Source organism: Anabrus simplex, chromosome 9, assembly GCF_040414725.1.
Source record: "Anabrus simplex isolate iqAnaSimp1 chromosome 9, ASM4041472v1, whole genome shotgun sequence".
NCBI lineage: Eukaryota > Metazoa > Arthropoda > Insecta > Orthoptera > Tettigoniidae > Anabrus > Anabrus simplex.
Genome location: NC_090273.1, coordinates 129,415,044 through 129,433,466, shown reverse-complemented (window position 1 = coordinate 129,433,466; position 18,423 = coordinate 129,415,044). Strand labels below are relative to the sequence as shown.

General features: G+C 37.1%; 1 protein-coding gene across 4 annotated transcripts in view; it reads left to right on the top strand.

Moving 5' to 3' along the window:
* dsd (attractin-like protein dsd) overlaps positions 1 to 5,124 on the top strand; it is a 391,073-nt gene extending 385,949 nt beyond the window's left edge. For 3 of the 4 annotated variants that reach the window (XM_067153649.2, XM_067153647.2, XM_067153650.2), the window contains one exon: positions 3,464 to 5,124. In XM_067153649.2, the coding sequence (XP_067009750.1) occupies positions 3,464 to 3,600 (137 nt within the window). In that variant the 3' untranslated portion in view covers positions 3,601 to 5,124. The remainder of the gene's footprint in view (positions 1 to 3,463) is intronic. The other variant, XM_067153648.2, reaches the window with a different exon arrangement.
* Positions 5,125 to 18,423: the final 13,299 nt, after the last annotated feature.

The following is an 18,423-nucleotide window of genomic DNA, read 5'->3' as shown; positions in this document are numbered from 1 at the left end:
AGTCCTTGTACACTCTCAGAACTAGAAGTAAGGATAATATTTACAGTGCATAGTAAAAGTCCTTGTACTTTCTTAGAACTAGAAGTAAGGATAATATTTAACATTTTAATGTAGTTCCTAGTTTAACTAGATAGAATATCAGCCTACAGATTCCGAGATAGCAAAACTGGGCAGAAATAGTTAGATTGTTGAGAGACAGAGAAAAGACCATTCAGCACTCTTACATCACATGATGTTTTCATGTAAAATATCTCTGATAGCAAATTCTGCATTTACAAACTTTATTAAAACTAAACAGTATGTCATTGGGTTGATTTGCAGTTTCTCTACCATCCTTTAAAGTAATCTGAAATATAGAACTTGAGTTTCAGGCAACCTAAATGGTGTCGCATTAAAGTGTCTGCACGTGGAAATGATCCGATAGGTTCATCATCATCATCATCTCAGTACTATGACTTGGGATACTTCTGGATTGGAAGGATCAGCCAATATATCACCGTTCTCCAGGGAAAACCTGAATGTACAATTTGCTCACTACCATGCAACTAGCAGTGCGGTTTGGGACATGTACCTATCAACTTGCATTCGGGAGACAGTGGGAGCCTTGAAGATGGTTTTTCCATGGTTTCCCACTTTCACACCAGCAAATGCTGGGACTGTACCTTAATTAAGGCCGCGGTCCCTTCCTTCCCGCTCCTAGCCCTTTCCTATCCCACTGTCACCATAAGACTTATCTGTGTTGGTGCAACGTAAAACAGATTGTGAAAAGAAATAGGAAAAAATTGCTCCCTCTACTGCGAGGCTCTTTCCATGTTTCTTGGACCCCTAGTACTATACTGAAAAAGATGAACCATTTGCAATAACGAAAATGCATACACAATAGAATACTCTGTCAACACTCTGTAGTCCAAAGAACATTGGCGGGCTCATTGTTGAGTCAATCGGTTTCTTTCGCAGTCCCGACTATTGTCTGGTAACAGCAGAAAACAAGCTGTTCCCTAGCCCCAGCATTCGATTCTCCATTCCAGTGGTTTATGGGGTCAAAATATAAGTACGTCTGGTAACTGATCAACACAATTTGATACATTTTATCCAAACAGGTTTTTCAGGGAGTAGTTTTGTGATAAAAGTTGTCCCCTTCTGGGGTAACTTTGGCTATACCAAGAGCATGCAGGAAAACATCACGCAGCTGGAGGTATTGTAATTACAGCCCTGTTTACTTCAGGAATAAATGGGGAAGTTTATCCAAGCAGGGAGGGGAAAGACTGTTTCCATTTCAATGATAAATGTGCCTGTAGACAGACTGTGTTTCTGCATAGATAGATATCAGTTTACATGGACGATACACATTTAAGAACTTGATTGACGGCCCAGATATTTTCTAATTTACAAGACAGAGTATTATGGGGACAGTCTACAAGATTGCTTCTTTTTCGACCTTCCTTTCTCTCCATATAGTTGGACTTTGTCTTTTGTATCATTACAAATTTCTGTGCAATGCAACATGTAATTTGTAATGTCATACAATGGTTGTATGCTTAGGCTAAATAAAATAGTTTCTTCTTTTGGAAAAATGTGAATTGTTGGGAAATATCATGTAAATTTGATCACTATACATCTGTTTCACCACAAATCATTTTAATTTGTTTGTGATTGTTGATACTGGGTTCTGCAGGTTTAAAAAAAAACATTCACGGTGGCCGAAGTAACACTACATCGAAGAGCACTTTAACACTACATTGAAGAGCACTTTGTTTCTTGAGTTATTTACACGGCGGCCAAAACATGGGGTACTGTAACTCCGGCCACTCTTTTGAGAATCATAAGTCATAACTGAATAACAATTAGAATTATGTTCATATTTTAAAATGAAAAACAAACCTGGTAGAACTTATATTTTTCAGAAAATTAGTGGGAATATTTCACGATTCAATTTTTTTAAAATACGAGAAGGTGGCCGAAGTTACCCGATTTTTACAGTACCAACATGTCACGTGTTTATTGTGTTAATTTATAACTGTTTGATTCTCCAGTCTGGTGAAACTGATTCTGAATAAATACATTTATAAACTACCTGAATAATAAAACATATGGCAACAGAATTATACCTGGGAAAAAAAAAAAAATTAAAATGCCATGTTTCGTTCTTGAATGAACACCATCATATTTTAGCAAATCACACTAAAATAAATTTAGAAATATTTATTTTTAAATTCTGTTTAAATCCTTAAAAACTTGAAAATTAGAACTTAATGAAGTCCTCGCTTATCTCCACTCTGCTAGAGTTTGATGATAGTCGGTATGATAGAGTAGAACAACAAAACATGTTCTTCTATTTTAATTAGGTTGTTTCTTGTTTAGGTACAATTCTCTTACTTTGTTTTATTTTTCAAGTAGTTTTATAAATTTATTTATTCAAAATTGGTTTCAGCAGTCTGAAGAACCTAACAGAAATTAACTGAGTCGAAACTGAAGGGAGATGGTTTCAGATATCACAAGATATTATGTTAAGTTACAGTGTTTTATTATGTTAGTCCTTACATTAATTACCATTATGTAATGCTTCTTTTCCTTCTTGTTCCTCTTTATTATCTAGTATTGCTTCTGGAAAATATTTCTATACATTTTTTACATATCATTTTCTCCACTTATGACTATTGTGAACACTTGTCAGTCTTTCTGGGTTTCCAGTACTCGTTCATCTTGGTGAATATTGCAGTTCTTTGCTCTTCAGACCATTTTGTGCTGGTTCTTGCTCTTCTAGGAAGTACCTTCATGCTGTGTACCCAAATGCACTAGTCAGATTCTCCTACTCTGTAGTTTCCCATGGAGGAGTGGTATATTTCCAAGTCATGAGAAGATCAATGTTTATTATCTCTAGTTTATTGACCAAGGGCCAAGAGTCATGAGTTATATAAATGTTGTCAAATAAACTATAGAATTTGATGAGTTTAAACTTGCTGTAAATTGTCAGAATTACATGTGAAACATGGAACAGCTGTCGAGAATAGTATACATCTTGAAGCATGTTGCAAGAATTGTCACCATGGCGTAGTTGATATAGTGCTAGGTTTCACAAGTGAGACTTGGTATTAGTTTTAACGTACTCTGTATTGATTTTCTTCTTTTTATAAAATATTCCTTTATATAAATATGAGAGAAACCAATATGATCTTGTATCAGTTTTACTGTAAAAATTATGCAGAAATGAAACTAAATTTGTGTGTGTAAATTGTAATTATCCATACCTTAGGCTGCATGTTAGCATGGGTTTCTCTAATGTTGTCATGGAGCTTGCATAACAGCTGAAAATTCATATTTTGTAAGTTCTTGTAAATAGGTTTGTATGTGGATGATTCACTTGTGTTTGTAATTGTTTTTTTTTCCCCTACAATTTCTTAGCTATTAAATGTTGTTATTGGTGAAGATGAACCTGATCATGTTGCTTGGTTTATTTTTACAGCTGGGCTGGCTATAGCTTCTGCATTGGTTACATTGGGAAACCCCCGCAAAGTCAGCATTGATCCAACAGGAAAGTCAGAAGCTAAATCCAAGTCACGCAAGTCCTTATCCAGTCAGCACCCAGACAGCTGTATCTAGTGTGTTCTTTCACTGAAAGAGATTTTATTTTTTAAGAAAGTATTCAGTGTCAACCTGCCCCAAGACAACAGACATTTTGCGATAGAATGCTGTTTACTTCACTCATGCAATATTTTTGTTTGGCACTTTCATCCTGTCATAGCTTTATCATCTTACATGATCATCTTCCAGTTTTGCTCAGAGATTTTTCTCTTCGTTTTTTTTATTTTTGTTACTTTTTTATTTTGTACATTTATCATGGTTAGCTTGATTCTGAGATAGGAGATATAATATATCTTTTAAAGTTCAGTGCTTGTTATCATACAGTTATATGTTAAATAATTGAATGTGAAATGATTTTCTTTTCACAGTGTAAAATCCTTTATTATTTATTAAGAAGTGAAGACTTCTTGTAAAAAGAACAGAACAGATTTAATCTGTTTTCTTTTACTCAAGTGATCATTCCTAAAGAGAGATGATTTCTTCCTTTTCCCCTTCTAAAGTTCTATTTATTTATTTTATAAAATAAGACAAAAAAAGAGAAAGCACATAATTTCAATGTGTAGGCCTAAATATACAAATATCTAAGACATGTTTTTCTATATGTGTGTAGGAGGTGAACCGAGGCCACCAGAAATTGACACAGTGTACTCTGTTATGAACATGCAATAATAGTTGATTTAAAATCAAAATGACTGCTGTAATATGCTGTGTAAATTTTGTGAATATTTTGCCGAGAATGAATAATTGCTTTGTAACGAAAATATGAGACACTAATTGTTACTAACGACAGAGAGCAATTATGTGAGTGACGACACTTTGGAGAATATGGAATCGGAACCATAAAAGACTCTGAGAAGGAAGAACTTCTCCAATTAAAAGTGTCAAGTTTAATTTTGTCTTTTTTTTTTTTTTTGGTCGGCTAGTCGTGTGTTAACAAAACGTGCGTTGGAGTGTTGACGTAAGTGGTGCTACGAATGGCAGCAAAAAGACAGAGCAAGAGAGAGAGAAATATATATATATGTATATTAGACTAAAACTTTGTAAAAGAATAGGGCAGGGGGGAGAATGTAAAATCCGAAATAATTTATATAAAGAGCAAAATATCTAGTGTGGATGTGTGCGTGTGTTATGTATATAAAGAAAGCTGTGTGTGTAAATATATACATATATATTATGAATTCGATTATTAAAAAGAAGAAAGCCATTTTTTTTCTTTCTGTGTGATTAATTTGGTTAAAGATGTTATGAGATGTCACAAACAGTTTAACAAATGAAATAGTTTTGGTTTTCTAGTCATTGTGCTGTCAAAAAAAAAAAAAATGTAATGACCAGTTATGGATTTTTCTAAACAAATTACATTTGACTTTGTCTGGCAACGATAGAGTCAGTCGATAGACTTGTGAGGTCTTTGTACCTTTCTGTTATGCAGGTAAAAATCTGAACTTGGTGCTGAAATTCTTGCTGCATTTGTAATATGAAATTAGATGATGGTGGTTAAACAAGAATGTACAGCTTCAAGCGCAGAAATAAACAAATACTCAATAGCTGGTGGAATAAAAGTTCTTGTATTTCCTTATCTTTTTCCCTTTACGTTTCTTATGATCAGTATTCTGTCTCATTGGAAAAAGTAGAGGATCATGTCAGCTGCCTACAGAAAGTAAGTTAAAATGTTCTTCTTATAGGAGTTATTGCTGTTCATTTTTTTTTTGAACACCGTGATATTTTTACTGAATATTTATATGTGAAAGATGATGGTTACTATATATTTTGACCATCTTCAACCAACTGCTCCAGGTGGATGAGTTCCCCTGGGAAGGCAGTGGACCCTCGGTGGAGGAAATGCAACTGGAATCTATGGATATTAGTAGACAACCGTGCTACTGTTACTGAAGTGAAGCTTATGGAAAATGATTCCTTCTCAGGCTCATTATCAAACAACTACTGGCACAGCTGAGACAGCGTACATGGCTGGAGTGCTGCAGGGTGGAAAGCAACAAGACTCTACAACTCTAAATTTCTCGAGAAAACAATCGTGGCGATACAGAATAATACAACTTTTTGAACTGTATAAATGAGTTTACAGGAAATGTTCATACTTCTGACATTCCAAGTTGCTGATCTTCTTTAGAAGTAGATTTGGAGTATTGATCATTCATCATAGGGATTCTTAGTACCCCTTGACCATCCATGGCAGACCTAACTTGTTTCTACCTTCAGCTGTGTTAGCATAGCTCAATCAGAATAGGGGAGGAAGTTCATGACATATCTTTCTGGTTTGTCCACTAACATTCCTACTCCATTAGGATGTTGAGGTAACTTGCTTTCAGATTTGTACATACATGAACACTCTACATCTATGAATAATGAATTTTCATGACCGCATTGTAATCGAAACGGACTTTCAACGTATTAGGTCGTGTTGCGTACATTTAGTACGTGTTGAAGAGATGTTAAGTACAGAACAAAAATGGCCAACCAGACACCAGTGGGATCCGAACCCATAACCTCCCGATTTTGCGTCGGTTGCTCTACCAATTGAGCTATGGTGGGCTAGGCCATCTTTGTTCTGTTGGAAAGGATCTAAGCTACAGGTCTGGTACTACTGCCATCACACATTAGAGTGCATTTAAGTTGCCCGTTGAGGGCCAAGTCAATGAATAATGAATTTTCATACGAAATCGGGAGGTTGTGGGTTCGGATCCCACTGGTGTCTGGTTGGCCATTTTTGTTCTGTACTTAACATCTCTTCAACACGTACTAAATGTACGTAACACGACCTAATAGGTTGAAAGTTGGTTTCGACTCTACATCTACCTCTCCCAATTCAGGCCATCTAACTTCACTGATTCCAAGAACCACTAAGTTTCAGCCTTCCCATTTCTTGAACTGTATAAATTAGTTTACAGGACATGTTCATACTTCTGACAATCCAGGTGCTGATCTTCTTTAGAAGTAGGTTTGGAGTGTTGATCATTCAACATGAGGATTCGTAGTACCCTTGACAATATAAACATAATTTAAGTATATACCCCAACAGCTGATGTCTGACACAGAGATTAACAGATTCTGTTCTGAAGTAAAAGATCTTGCATCACAATAATCTTGGGTGATTTATGCTTAAGTTTGGAAAGGAAGAGCTGTAGATATTGTTGGAGAATTTGGACTGGTAAATCATAATGACAGAGGAGACTTAATCATGGAATTTTGCCAATCAGAGTATATGTTTATATCTAATAATTTGTTTCAGTTTCCTCCTAGAAGACAATATACATGGAAATCACCTTGATGATCCAAACCATATTGTCAGAAATCAGATTGATTGTACCCTAGTAGATAAGAGACAAGAAATGGCATACATGGGGGTGGATATTGAAGAAAATTCTCAAGGGAACAAAAATAAAATAAATGCATTGAGAAGCCTAGAGAAATGTGTAAAAGTAACAATCATTTTTAACTGTGAATTTATGCTGTACAAGAGTACAACATGGGTGAGAGTTCGGGAACATCTAAGGAGGAAAATTAAATTGAAAACCTTCAGCAACAGCTGTGAAGAGCAGTCACATCTGCACAGAATTCAGCTCTGGAAATGAGAACCGAATCAACTAAGAAAACTGAAGGAACATTGAAACTAATGTCCTTATGATAGAGATACAAGAATGTTGATTTAGGGAAATACGATGAAATAAAGAATACATGATTTGTTTAATTTGAATAAAAAGGTGAAAGAAGTAACAGGAAACTTTAAAACTCCACCATACACTCTATTACTGAATGTAACAAATAGACTGATTTCCAGCAAAGAAGAAACAGAGAAAGAAGTTGTGGACTATGTGCAAGGTCTATTTGGAGGAGGAGCAAACCCAGTTTCACCAATAATAAGTACAGAGCCTTGACCTGAAATTTTGATCAGTGAAGTGCAGAGAGTCATAACTTCATAAAAAACTTCAAGAGCAGCAAGTCCTGTTAATATTCACCCTAAAATTCTAAAATTACTTGATGTAAACAGTGTTAGATTACTAATAAGTTATGTAACTATTTATTGAGGACAGGATACATTCCACAAGAATGGCTTAACTCAGTTCTAATCATCATTCCTTAAAAGCCAAATGCCAATAGATGTGGCCAGTCAGTTCTGGCTCATTAGCCTCAAGTTCTTAAAATGTTTCCAAGCTAATACGTATGCAAACTGGACATAGGTTACGAACAATTGGGTTTCTGTAAGTGTTTTGGGATACAAGGCCTTGGTCTGCCTGATAACACTTTTACAAAATTGTAGAGACCAGTCTAAAGATGTACAGATATGCTTCTTTGATGATAGATAGATAGATAAAAGCCTTTATTTTCTGTGGCGAAGTTAGGGCTCTTGGCCCTTTCTTACACTTAACCACACACATATTATTGTTATTTAATTTATTTTCCGGGTTGAACCGTGTTGTACTTGTACGCATATCACGTACAGTTTGCCGACGTTTCGAATACATTGCAGTATTCATTGTCAAGGCGACTGAAATACCCCTACTCGATCCGAGGTAATCAGTCTCCCAGGCAGAATTACACTACTAGAGTGGCCTTGATCTTGGCCTTTTATATCCTAGCCTATCTGGCTGACGTAAGCCCTGGCTGTCTCGCGAGGCTTCTGGAAAGTTTATGTCACAGCCAGGTAGTGGGGGCTTGCCCGCGCTGTTATGTAATGGGGTTGGCCGCCGCAGGAGAAAACAACGGGAAAGAAGAACTGACCCGCCAGAAAACAGCGATACTGCCATACATTAAAAACACTACAGACAGGATCGGCAAGATACTGGACAAATACAACATAAAAACTATCTATAAACCTCACCGTAAGCTAGCCCGTTATCTACCACCAGTAAAAGACACAATAGAATTACAGGCCCCTGGAGTGTATCACATTGAATGTAGCTGCGGAGCTTGTTATGTAGGTGAGACAAAACGTCTGATCTCCACCCGACTAAAAGAACATATCCGTCACACCAAGAACCAAAACACAGATATTTCAGCAGTAGCCAAGCATTCCTACGAAACTAGGCACGGAATATCATTTGACAAGACCAAGATCCTAGCAGCTATCCCTTGGAATCTGGAAAGAAAAATCCGCGAGGCTATCGAAATCAAGAAACATCCGAATAACATAAATTTAGAAGAAGGATACAAAATCAGTAATTCTTGGATGCCCATCATTCATAGTTTAAGACATACAGACCACAACATAAACACACGGGCCGCAACCCCATTACATAACAGCGCGGGCAAGCCCCCACTACCTGGCTGTGACATAAACTTTCCAGAAGCCTCGCGAGACAGCCAGGGCTTACGTCAGCCAGATAGGCTAGGATATAAAAGGCCAAGATCAAGGCCACTCTAGTAGTGTAATTCTGCCTGGGAGACTGATTACCTCGGATCGAGTAGGGGTATTTCAGTCGCCTTGACAATGAATACTGCAATGTATTCGAAACGTCGGCAAACTGTACGTGATATGCGTACAAGTACAACACGGTTCAACCCGGAAAATAAATTAAATAATTCTTCACACCGTGGAAGCTTCACTTCTAAGACATATTATTGTTTGTTAACGATGACACTGCTTAACTTAAAATACTAAGAACTACAAATAACACTAATTTTTAAGACAAAAATATGAATATATACAAACAAAGAAGAAAGAAAGAGAAAAAGGAACTGCCTAGATAATACAGATTTGAAAAAAATACTCATTTCAATACACAATAAAAGAAATACTAACGTAAAAATACTAGTAAGCTTAATAAAAATATTAAATGAAATTTAACTAATTGTATCCTTGCAATACTAGATCTAAGTTAAATACTGTAATTACTACTAGCTATGTTTAGGCTGCTACTACTTCGTAAATACAGTACGGATGTTTTTAATTTAATTTAAATTATCATATTGACCCAATATTTTATTTTATTTTACAATCTCATATCATTTTCACACACAATTACTCGTTCCACTCATACAGGTACCTTGCTGGAAGCACTTAACGAGGAACTGCTGGTAAGAGGTTTCAAATATGCTTTTTGATGCAGCATCCTTGATGTCTTTGGGAAGTGCATTCCACCATCCCGAAGCAGTGATAGTAAATGATCGATAGTATGTGGTTGTTCGGTGGACAGGTATTTCTAGGAGGGACACTGAGTGAGTATCATGGAGATTACATAAAATCAGCTTCATGGTCCGTATCGCACTTCAATAGATTCCCAATTAAGTATTTATTTATTTTCCACCTAGTCGATACTAGGTGGAAAATAAATAAATACTTAATTGTGAATCTATCATGGAGATGTAAAGAACTAAGGTGACGAAAATTGCTGGAGAGATACGCAGGGATGTCTTCCGAAAGTACCTGGTATACAAGAATATTTGAATGTAGTTTACGCCTGTCGTCTAGTTGTAACCAAGATAATTGTTTATAGTAGGGAGAAACTCGAACGTCATACCGTAAATCCATAGCATATCTAAGACAAGCATTTTGAGTGCATTGTAATTTCAAGCTTAATTAATTTGTTATATCCATAAAAATTACATCACAGTAGTCAAAAATGGGAAATAATAATGACTGAACAAGTTGAATTTTTAGTGATCGAGGGAATACATTTCTGAACCGTTTTAAGGGGTGCAAGCCGCAATAAACCTTTTTACAGATATTCTTAACTTGCGCTGACCAGTTTAGAGTTTCTGTTATAACAACTCCAAGGTTAGAAACCGTTTCACAATAAGGTATAACAATATTATTTAAAGTTATGGGAGAAATGCAGTTTTGTTTTAAAATGTGAAGGTTCTTTGACGTACCGATGATAATGGCTTGCCTTTTATGGGGGTTTAATTTAAGGTTGTTTTTAAGTGCATAGCCATTAATTTGCTCAAGGTCAGCATTTACATTACATATTGCTTGTTGTATATTATTAGTTCTAGTGTGGTAATACATTTGCAGATCATCAGCATAAAGATGGTACTTGCAGTGCTTAATTGATCTAGTGATATCATTTATATATAAAGTGAACAGGAAAGGGCCAAGGACTGACCCTTGTGGGACACCAATATTTTTTGTTCGCCACGTTGATTTTTTATTATTATTTGCAACCACACACTGCTGGCGGTTTGTGAGGTAAGAATAGAAAAATTGCAGCACTTTCTGGCTAAGGTTTAAGGACTGTAATTTGGAAAGAAGCAACCTAGGATCGACAGTATCAAATGCGCTACTGAAATCTAAAAGAGTAAGTATTGTCACTTGTTTGTTGTCCATTGCATATCTAATGTCATCTGTCACTTTCAGCAGAGCTGTCATGGTGCTATGTTTTTTCTTAAAGCCTGATTGGTAAGAGTCGAGTAAAGCGTATTTATGTAAGTACGTAAGGATTTGCTCATGTACCAGGCGTTTCAGCACTTTGAAGAGGGGTGGTAGGATAGAAACTGGTCAGTAATCTGAAGGAATACTGGTTCCATCCTTTTTCGGGATTGGGATGACGAGGGCATCCTTCCACGCCGTAGGGAAAATTCCTTGGGTTAAACAGTAGTTAATAATGTGTGTTGCGATCGGCAAAATGGCGCCAATGATATATTTGTATAAAGACAGAGGTATGCCATCGTGTTCAGCAGCATTTGATTTGAGAGAATACATAACTCGCTTTACGTCATTTATACCAACCTCTTTAAACACAAATGTATCTTAAATTGACGTAGAAGAAACATTATTATTATTATTATTATTATTATTATTATTATTATTATTATTATTATTATTATTATTATTCATGTTTGTGGGTTACTGTAGTCACGTCCTAGTTCGTGAACCATGGGCAATGGCTGAGTGGCCTAGTAAGTGGTCCTGAGAGTCGGGATACCAGTTGCTATGGAATTGGAGTGGGCATCTCGGACATATTCTGAGTCGTGGCCCTCCTTGTGCTCAGGCGGCTTGGACTATACATTTCACCAGTGGTCCATAACCCGTTAGAGGAGAGATCCTCACTTGGACTATGTGCAAGTAGGGCAGCATCCTGCTTCATGAATTTACTGAGCTCAGAACACTTTAAGCAAGCCTCGGACCTATGGGGGTAATGGAGTCCCACTCCCATTTGACAGGCGAGGGACTCCTTGGAAACAACTTGGCGAACAAAATGGAATTCGATGGGGAGCTATCAATATTAATAGGGCTTATGGAAGAAAGAAGGTAGAACTGGCTGAGTCAGCAAAGAGGATGCATCTGGATGTGCTAGGAGTAAGTGATATTCGGGTAAGGGGAGATAATGAGGAAGAGATAGGAGATTATAAGGTCTACTTGATGGGTGTTAGAAAGGGAAGGGCAGAGTCTGGGGTAGGGCTCTTTATCAGGAATACCATTGCACGCAACATAGTTTCTGTTAGGCATGTAAATGAGCGAATGATGTGGGTAGATTTGTCAGTTGGAGGAATTAGGACAAGAATTGTGTCCGTGTATTCACCATGTGAGGGTGCAGGCGAAGATGAAGTTGACAAGTTTTATGAAGCATTGAGTGACATCGTGGTCAGGGTCAACAGCAAGGATAGAATAATGCTAATGGGCGATTTCAATGTGAGGGTTGGGAATAGAACTGAAGGATACGAAAGGGTGATTGGTAAATGTGGGGAAGATATGGAAGCTAATGGGAATGGGAAGCGTTTGCTGGACTTCTGAACTAGTATGGGTTTAGCTGTTACGAATACATTCTTCAAAAATAAGGCTATTCACCGCTACACATGGGAGGCTAGGGGTACCAGATCCATAATAGACTATATCTTAACAGGCTTTGAATTCAGGAAATCTGTTAGGAATGTACGAGTTTTTCGCGGATTTTTCGATGATACAGACCACTATGTGATCTGTAGTGAACTAAGTATCTCTAGGCCTAGGGTAGAGAAAGTGAAAGCTGTCTGCAAACGAATAAGGGTAGAAAGTCTCCAGGATGAGGAAATTAGACAGAAGTACATGGATATGATTAGTGAGAAGTTTTGAACAGTAGACAGTAAGCAGGTTCAGGATATAGAAAGTGAATGGGTGGCATACAGAGATGCTGTAATAGAAACAGCAAGGGATTGCCTAGGAACAACTGTGTGTACAGATGGGAAAAGGCGAACATCTTGGTGGAATGATGAAGTGAGAGCAGCCTGTAAACGTAAAAAGAAGGCTTATCAGAAATGGCTCCAAACAAGGGCCAAGGCAGACAGGGATTTGTACATAGATGAAAGAAACAGAGCAAAACAAATAGTTGTTGAATCCAAAAAGAAGTCGTGGGAAGATTTTGGTAATAACCTGGAAAGGCTAGGTCAAGCAGCAGGGAAACCTTTCTGGACAGTAATAAAGAATCTTAGGAAGGGAGGGAAAAAGGAAATGAACAGTGTTTTGAGTAATTCAGGTGAACTCATAATAGATCCCAGGGAATCACTGGAGAGGTGGAGGGAATATTTTGAACATCTTCTCAATGTAAAAGGAAATCATCATGGTGGTGTGCAAACAGCCAATCTCATGGGGAGGAGGGAAAGGATGTTGGTGAAATTATGCTTGAGGAAGTGGAAAGGATAGTAAATAAACTCCGTTGTCGTAAGGCAGCAGGAATAGATGAAATTAGACCTGAAATGGTGAAGTACAGTGGGAAGGTAGGGATGAAATGGCTTCATAGAGTAGTAAAATTATTTATTTATTTATTGATGTCTTTATTTGTGGCGAAGTTAGGGCTCTTGGCCCTCTCTTACACTTAACCACATTATGCGGCTTAATACTGAATCCAAACTTAATATTCTAACTTAACACAGTGTATATAATATAATATTAATATAACTTAATATAGTCTAATACTAAAAGAGTACATCCTAAGTCTAAAATTAGAAAAATAATAAATAAATTCAATATTAACTACTCTAGGTGGAATTCATAAAAAATAACTAATTTATGTAAACTTTTGGGAACTATTTACTCCAGACATTCACTCACACATTCACACATAACTACATGATATAGCCTACGTATTCAAGAGGAAATCTTTAGACTGTCTTTTGAAGGTAATTAATGAGGAACAATTTCTAATTTCAGGGGGTTAAGCATTCCATATTCTAGCGCCCGACACAAGGAAAGAATTACTGAAGGCAGATGTATGATGTGGAGGTATTGCAATTGTTGACCCAGATCGCAGCGTGGAGTGTTGGTAAGGTACCTTCAGATTGGACAAAAGCAGTAATTGCACCTATCTATGAGCAAGGGAACAGGAAGGATTGCAACAACTATCGAGGTATTTAAACCTAAGAATTTCATTTTTTGTCCGTATTGAACTGAGAAGGATGATAGGAAAAACTTAAAACGGTCCACCTTTTCAATACAAAAAGTTATATTTTATTTATAACATGTATTTGTACTTGGAACTAGTTTCGACGCTGTGTTTGCGTCATCATCAGCCAAAATGGGAAACAGGCAAGCATGTAGGCATTTATGTTACACAAGGCGTTACATTAAACAATACACATCTTACAAGGAGATAAAAACAGGGACGAATATAGGAAACAAATGAATCGTTGAGAAAACAAAAGTTATACAAATTAAAAATAACCTTAACCACACATCTTGCAGTGCAAAAGTGTTCTTCTTGAATGATTCCTGAATGTAAAACACACGCGCACACATTTCTGAGGAGCCAGCAGGCAGGACAAAGTAAAGTGAAACCTTAAGAGTTCTTCTGAGAAGAGTTCATCATTTTTCTATGTTCCGACTAACTAATGAAGTCTCCCTTGAGTTTCTGATAAACATATACAACAGGAAATTCTCCTTCACTCTCCACACTAGCTATAAAGAACAACGGTAAAATTTTAAATATTGCGTAGAGACGTGAAAGCATGATTTTGAACATGATATAACTCCTTCAGATAACCCAGTTTTTACACAAGGTGTTACATTAATTAATACACGTCTTACGAGGAGACAAAAACAGGGACGAATGTGGAAACACATGCATCGTTGAGAAAGCAAAGTTATACATATTAAAAATAAGCTTAACCACACAACTTGCAGTGCGAAAATATTTGCCTTGAATGATTCCTGAATACAAAACGCACGCGCACACACTTCTAAAGAGCCAGCAGGCAGGAAAAAGTAAGGTGAAACCTTGAGAGTTCTTCTGAGAAGAGTTCATCATTCTTTCTATGATCTGACTAACTAATGAAGTCTCCCTTGAGTTCCTGATAAACATACACAACAGGAAAATTAAACAATACACATCTTACAAGGAGATAAAAAACAGGGAAAGTTATACATATTAAAAATAACCTTAACCACATATCTTGTAGTGCGAAAATATTCGTCTTGAATGATTCCTGAATACAAAACACACGCGCATACATTTCTGAAGAGCCAGGAGGCAGGAAAAAGTAAAGTGAAACCTTAAGAGTTCTTCTGAGAAGAGTTCATCATTTTTTCTATGTTCCGACTAACTAATGAAGTCTCCCTTGAGTTCCTGATAAACATACACAACAGGAAATTCTTCTTCACTCTTAACAATAGCTATAAAGATCAACGGTAAATTTCATTTTAAATATTGTGTAGAGACGTGAAGCATGATCTTGAATATAATATAACTCCTTCATTTAACCCAATTTTTTACACAAGGTGTTATATTAAACAATCCACATCTTACGAGGAGATAAAAACAGGGACGAATGTAGAAACAAATGCATTTTTGAGAAAGCAAAAATTATACATATTAAAATAAGCTTAACCACACAACTTGCAGTGCGAAAATATTTGTCTTGAATGAATCCTGAATACAAGATGCACGCACACACTTTCTAAAGAGCCAGCAGGCAGGAAAAGGTAAGGTGAAACCTTAAGAGTTCTTCTGAGAAGAGTTCATCATTCTTTCTATGTTCCAACTAACTAAAGAAGTCTCCCTTGAGTTCCTGATAAACATACACAACAGGAAATTCTCTTTAACTCTCAACAATAGCTATAAAAGAGCAACGGTAAATTGTATTTTAAATACTGTGCAGAGATGTGGAAGCATGATCTTGAACATGATATAACTTCTTCATTTAACCACCTTTGAAAATTTCTCTCTATATTACATAGCTTCATTAACAACCATTCTGTAGATGCACAAATTAATCTTGTAATCTTCATAGGTCCGGTATTCAGCTTGACAAGAATATAAAATAGGTATTAAGGAATACATTGTTGAGAGTTTGGAAGTTGACTGTGCCAGTATTGGTGATGTATTGTTGCAGCGTTACGTGTAGGGTGGGGGCAGGTTTCTATGATGTTTATTGCGGGACATAAGGCGGTAAAGCTATGGCGTGAGATGAAGAGGAACAGAGCGTGTTGGATAGTTTAGGTCTGGGCAGCGGCCGTTGTTGGATTAGGAGGGGAGGAGCGGTAGGGGAGGAGGGGTGGAAGGGGGGGAAGTATGGAGGGTGATGTGGTGAAAGTGTGTGGCGTGACAAAGTATTATGCATGATTTGAAAGACAGATCTGTTTTTCGGGATATTCATGTTTTTGAAAAATTCAATGAGAAAGTCGAATAGGATCTTTGGTTTCTCTGAGATATCATTTAAGTTTAGGTTGGGATTGAAATATTGGTCTAAATGAATATAGAGGTTTTCAGTGACGTCTAGGAAAGAACCTTTGTTTAGAATATCTAATACTTCAAGATCTTGATTTATTTCAGTAAAGTTGTGCTTAAATTCTTTTATATGTAGGCCGACCGCGGAAAAACGGTTGTGTTTTATGGCATTGACATGTTCTGCATATCTGATTTTAAAGCTGCGTCCTGTTTGCCCTAGGTAAGAACTTTTGCAGTCTTGGCAAGAAAACCTATATACACCTGATTTAGAAAAAGGACTACTTTTATTTATTGATGAAGAGTTGTGTAGGATCTCTGTGCTTCTATTGTTAGTACGAAAGGCTATTTTAACGTTGTGTTTTTTAAAAACGTTAGTGACGTTGTAAATTTCTTTATTGAAGGTAAATGTGGAAAGCGTGGCAGTGCTAGTATTGTCTTTTATTATTGTATTTTATTTTCTCAACGATTCATTTGTTTCCTATATTCGTCCCTGTTTTTATCTCCTTGTAAGATGTGTATTGTTTAATGTAACGCCTTGTGTAACATAAATGCCTACATGCTTGCCTGTTTCCCATTTTGGCTGATGATGACGCAAACACAGCGTCGAAACTAGTTCCAAGTACAAATACATGTTATAAATAAAATATAACTTTTTGTATTGAAAAGGTGGACCGTTTTAAGTTTTTCCTATCATCCATATCGAGGTATCTCATTGATTACTATACCAGGCAAAGTATTCACTGGCATCCTGGAAGGGAAGGTGCGATCAGTCGTTGAGAGGAAGTTGGATGAAAACCAGTGTGGTTTCAGACCACAGAGAGGCTGTCAGGATCAGATTTTCAGTATGCGCCAGGTAATTGAAAAATGCTACGAGAGGAATAGGCAGTTGTGTTTATGTTTCGTAGATCTAGAGAAAGCATTTGACAGGGTACCGAGGGAAAAGATGTTCGGCATACTGGGGGACTATGGAATTAAAGGTGGATTATTAAAATCAATTAAAGGTATTTATGTTGACAATTGGGCTTCAGTGAGAATTGATGGTAGAATGAGTTCTTGATTCAGGGTACTTACAGGAGTTAGACAAGGCTGTAATCTTTCACCTTTGCTGTTCGTAGTTTACATGGATCATCTGCTGAAGGGTATAAAATGGAAGGGAGGGATTCAGTTAGGTGGAAATGTAGTAAGCAGTTTGGCCTATGCTGACGTCTTGGTCTTAATGGCAGACTGTGCCGAAAGCCTGCAGTCTAATATCTTGGAACTTGAAAATAGGTGCAATGAGTATGGTATGAAAATTAGCCTCTCGAAGACTAAATTGATGTCAGTAGGTAAGAAATTCAACAGAATCGAATGTCAGATTGGTGATACAAAGCTGGAACAAGTCGATAATTTCAAGTATTTGGGTTGTGTGTTCTCCCAGGATGGTAAAGTAGTACGTGAGATTGAATCAAGGTGTAGTAAAGCTAATGCAGTGGGCTCGCAGTTGCGATCAGCAGTATTCCGTAAGAAGGAAGTCAGCTCCCAGACGAAACTATCTTTACATCGGTCCGTTTTCAGACCAACTTTGCTTTACGGGAGCGAAAGCTGGGTGGACTCAGGATATCTTATTCATAAGTTGGAAGTAACAGACATGAAAGTAGCGAGAATGATTGCTGGTACAAACAGGTGGGAACAATGGCAGGAGGGTACTCGGAATGAGGAGATAAGGCTAATTTAGGAATGAACTCGATGGATGAAGCTGTACGCATAAACCGGCTTCGATGGTGGGGTCATGTGAGGCGAATGGAGGAGGATAGGTTACCTAGGAGAATAATGGACTCTGTTGGGTAAGAGAAGTAGAGGGAGACCAAGACGACGATAGTTAGACTCAGTTTCTAACGATTTAAAGATAAGAGGTATAGAACTAAATGAGGCCACAACACTAGTTGCAAATCGAGGATTGTGGCGACGTTTAGTAAATTCTCAGTGGCTTGCAGACTGAACGCTGAAAGGCATAACAGTCTATAATGATAATGTATGTATGTATATTATTATTATTAAAATTATTATTATTATTATTATTATTATTATTATTATTATTATTATTATTCTTTCTTCGTTTCGGCCTGCTGTGGACCACGTTATTTCAACCGTTTGCATCCTTGAGCTTTAATTCTTCCCCAATACTCACGCATTCTCGTTCTGTGAGCCTCCTTCCTTTCATCAGTCCACTTCTTGCCTGTTTTCAACTTTGGCCTTTCTTGGAGCCTCT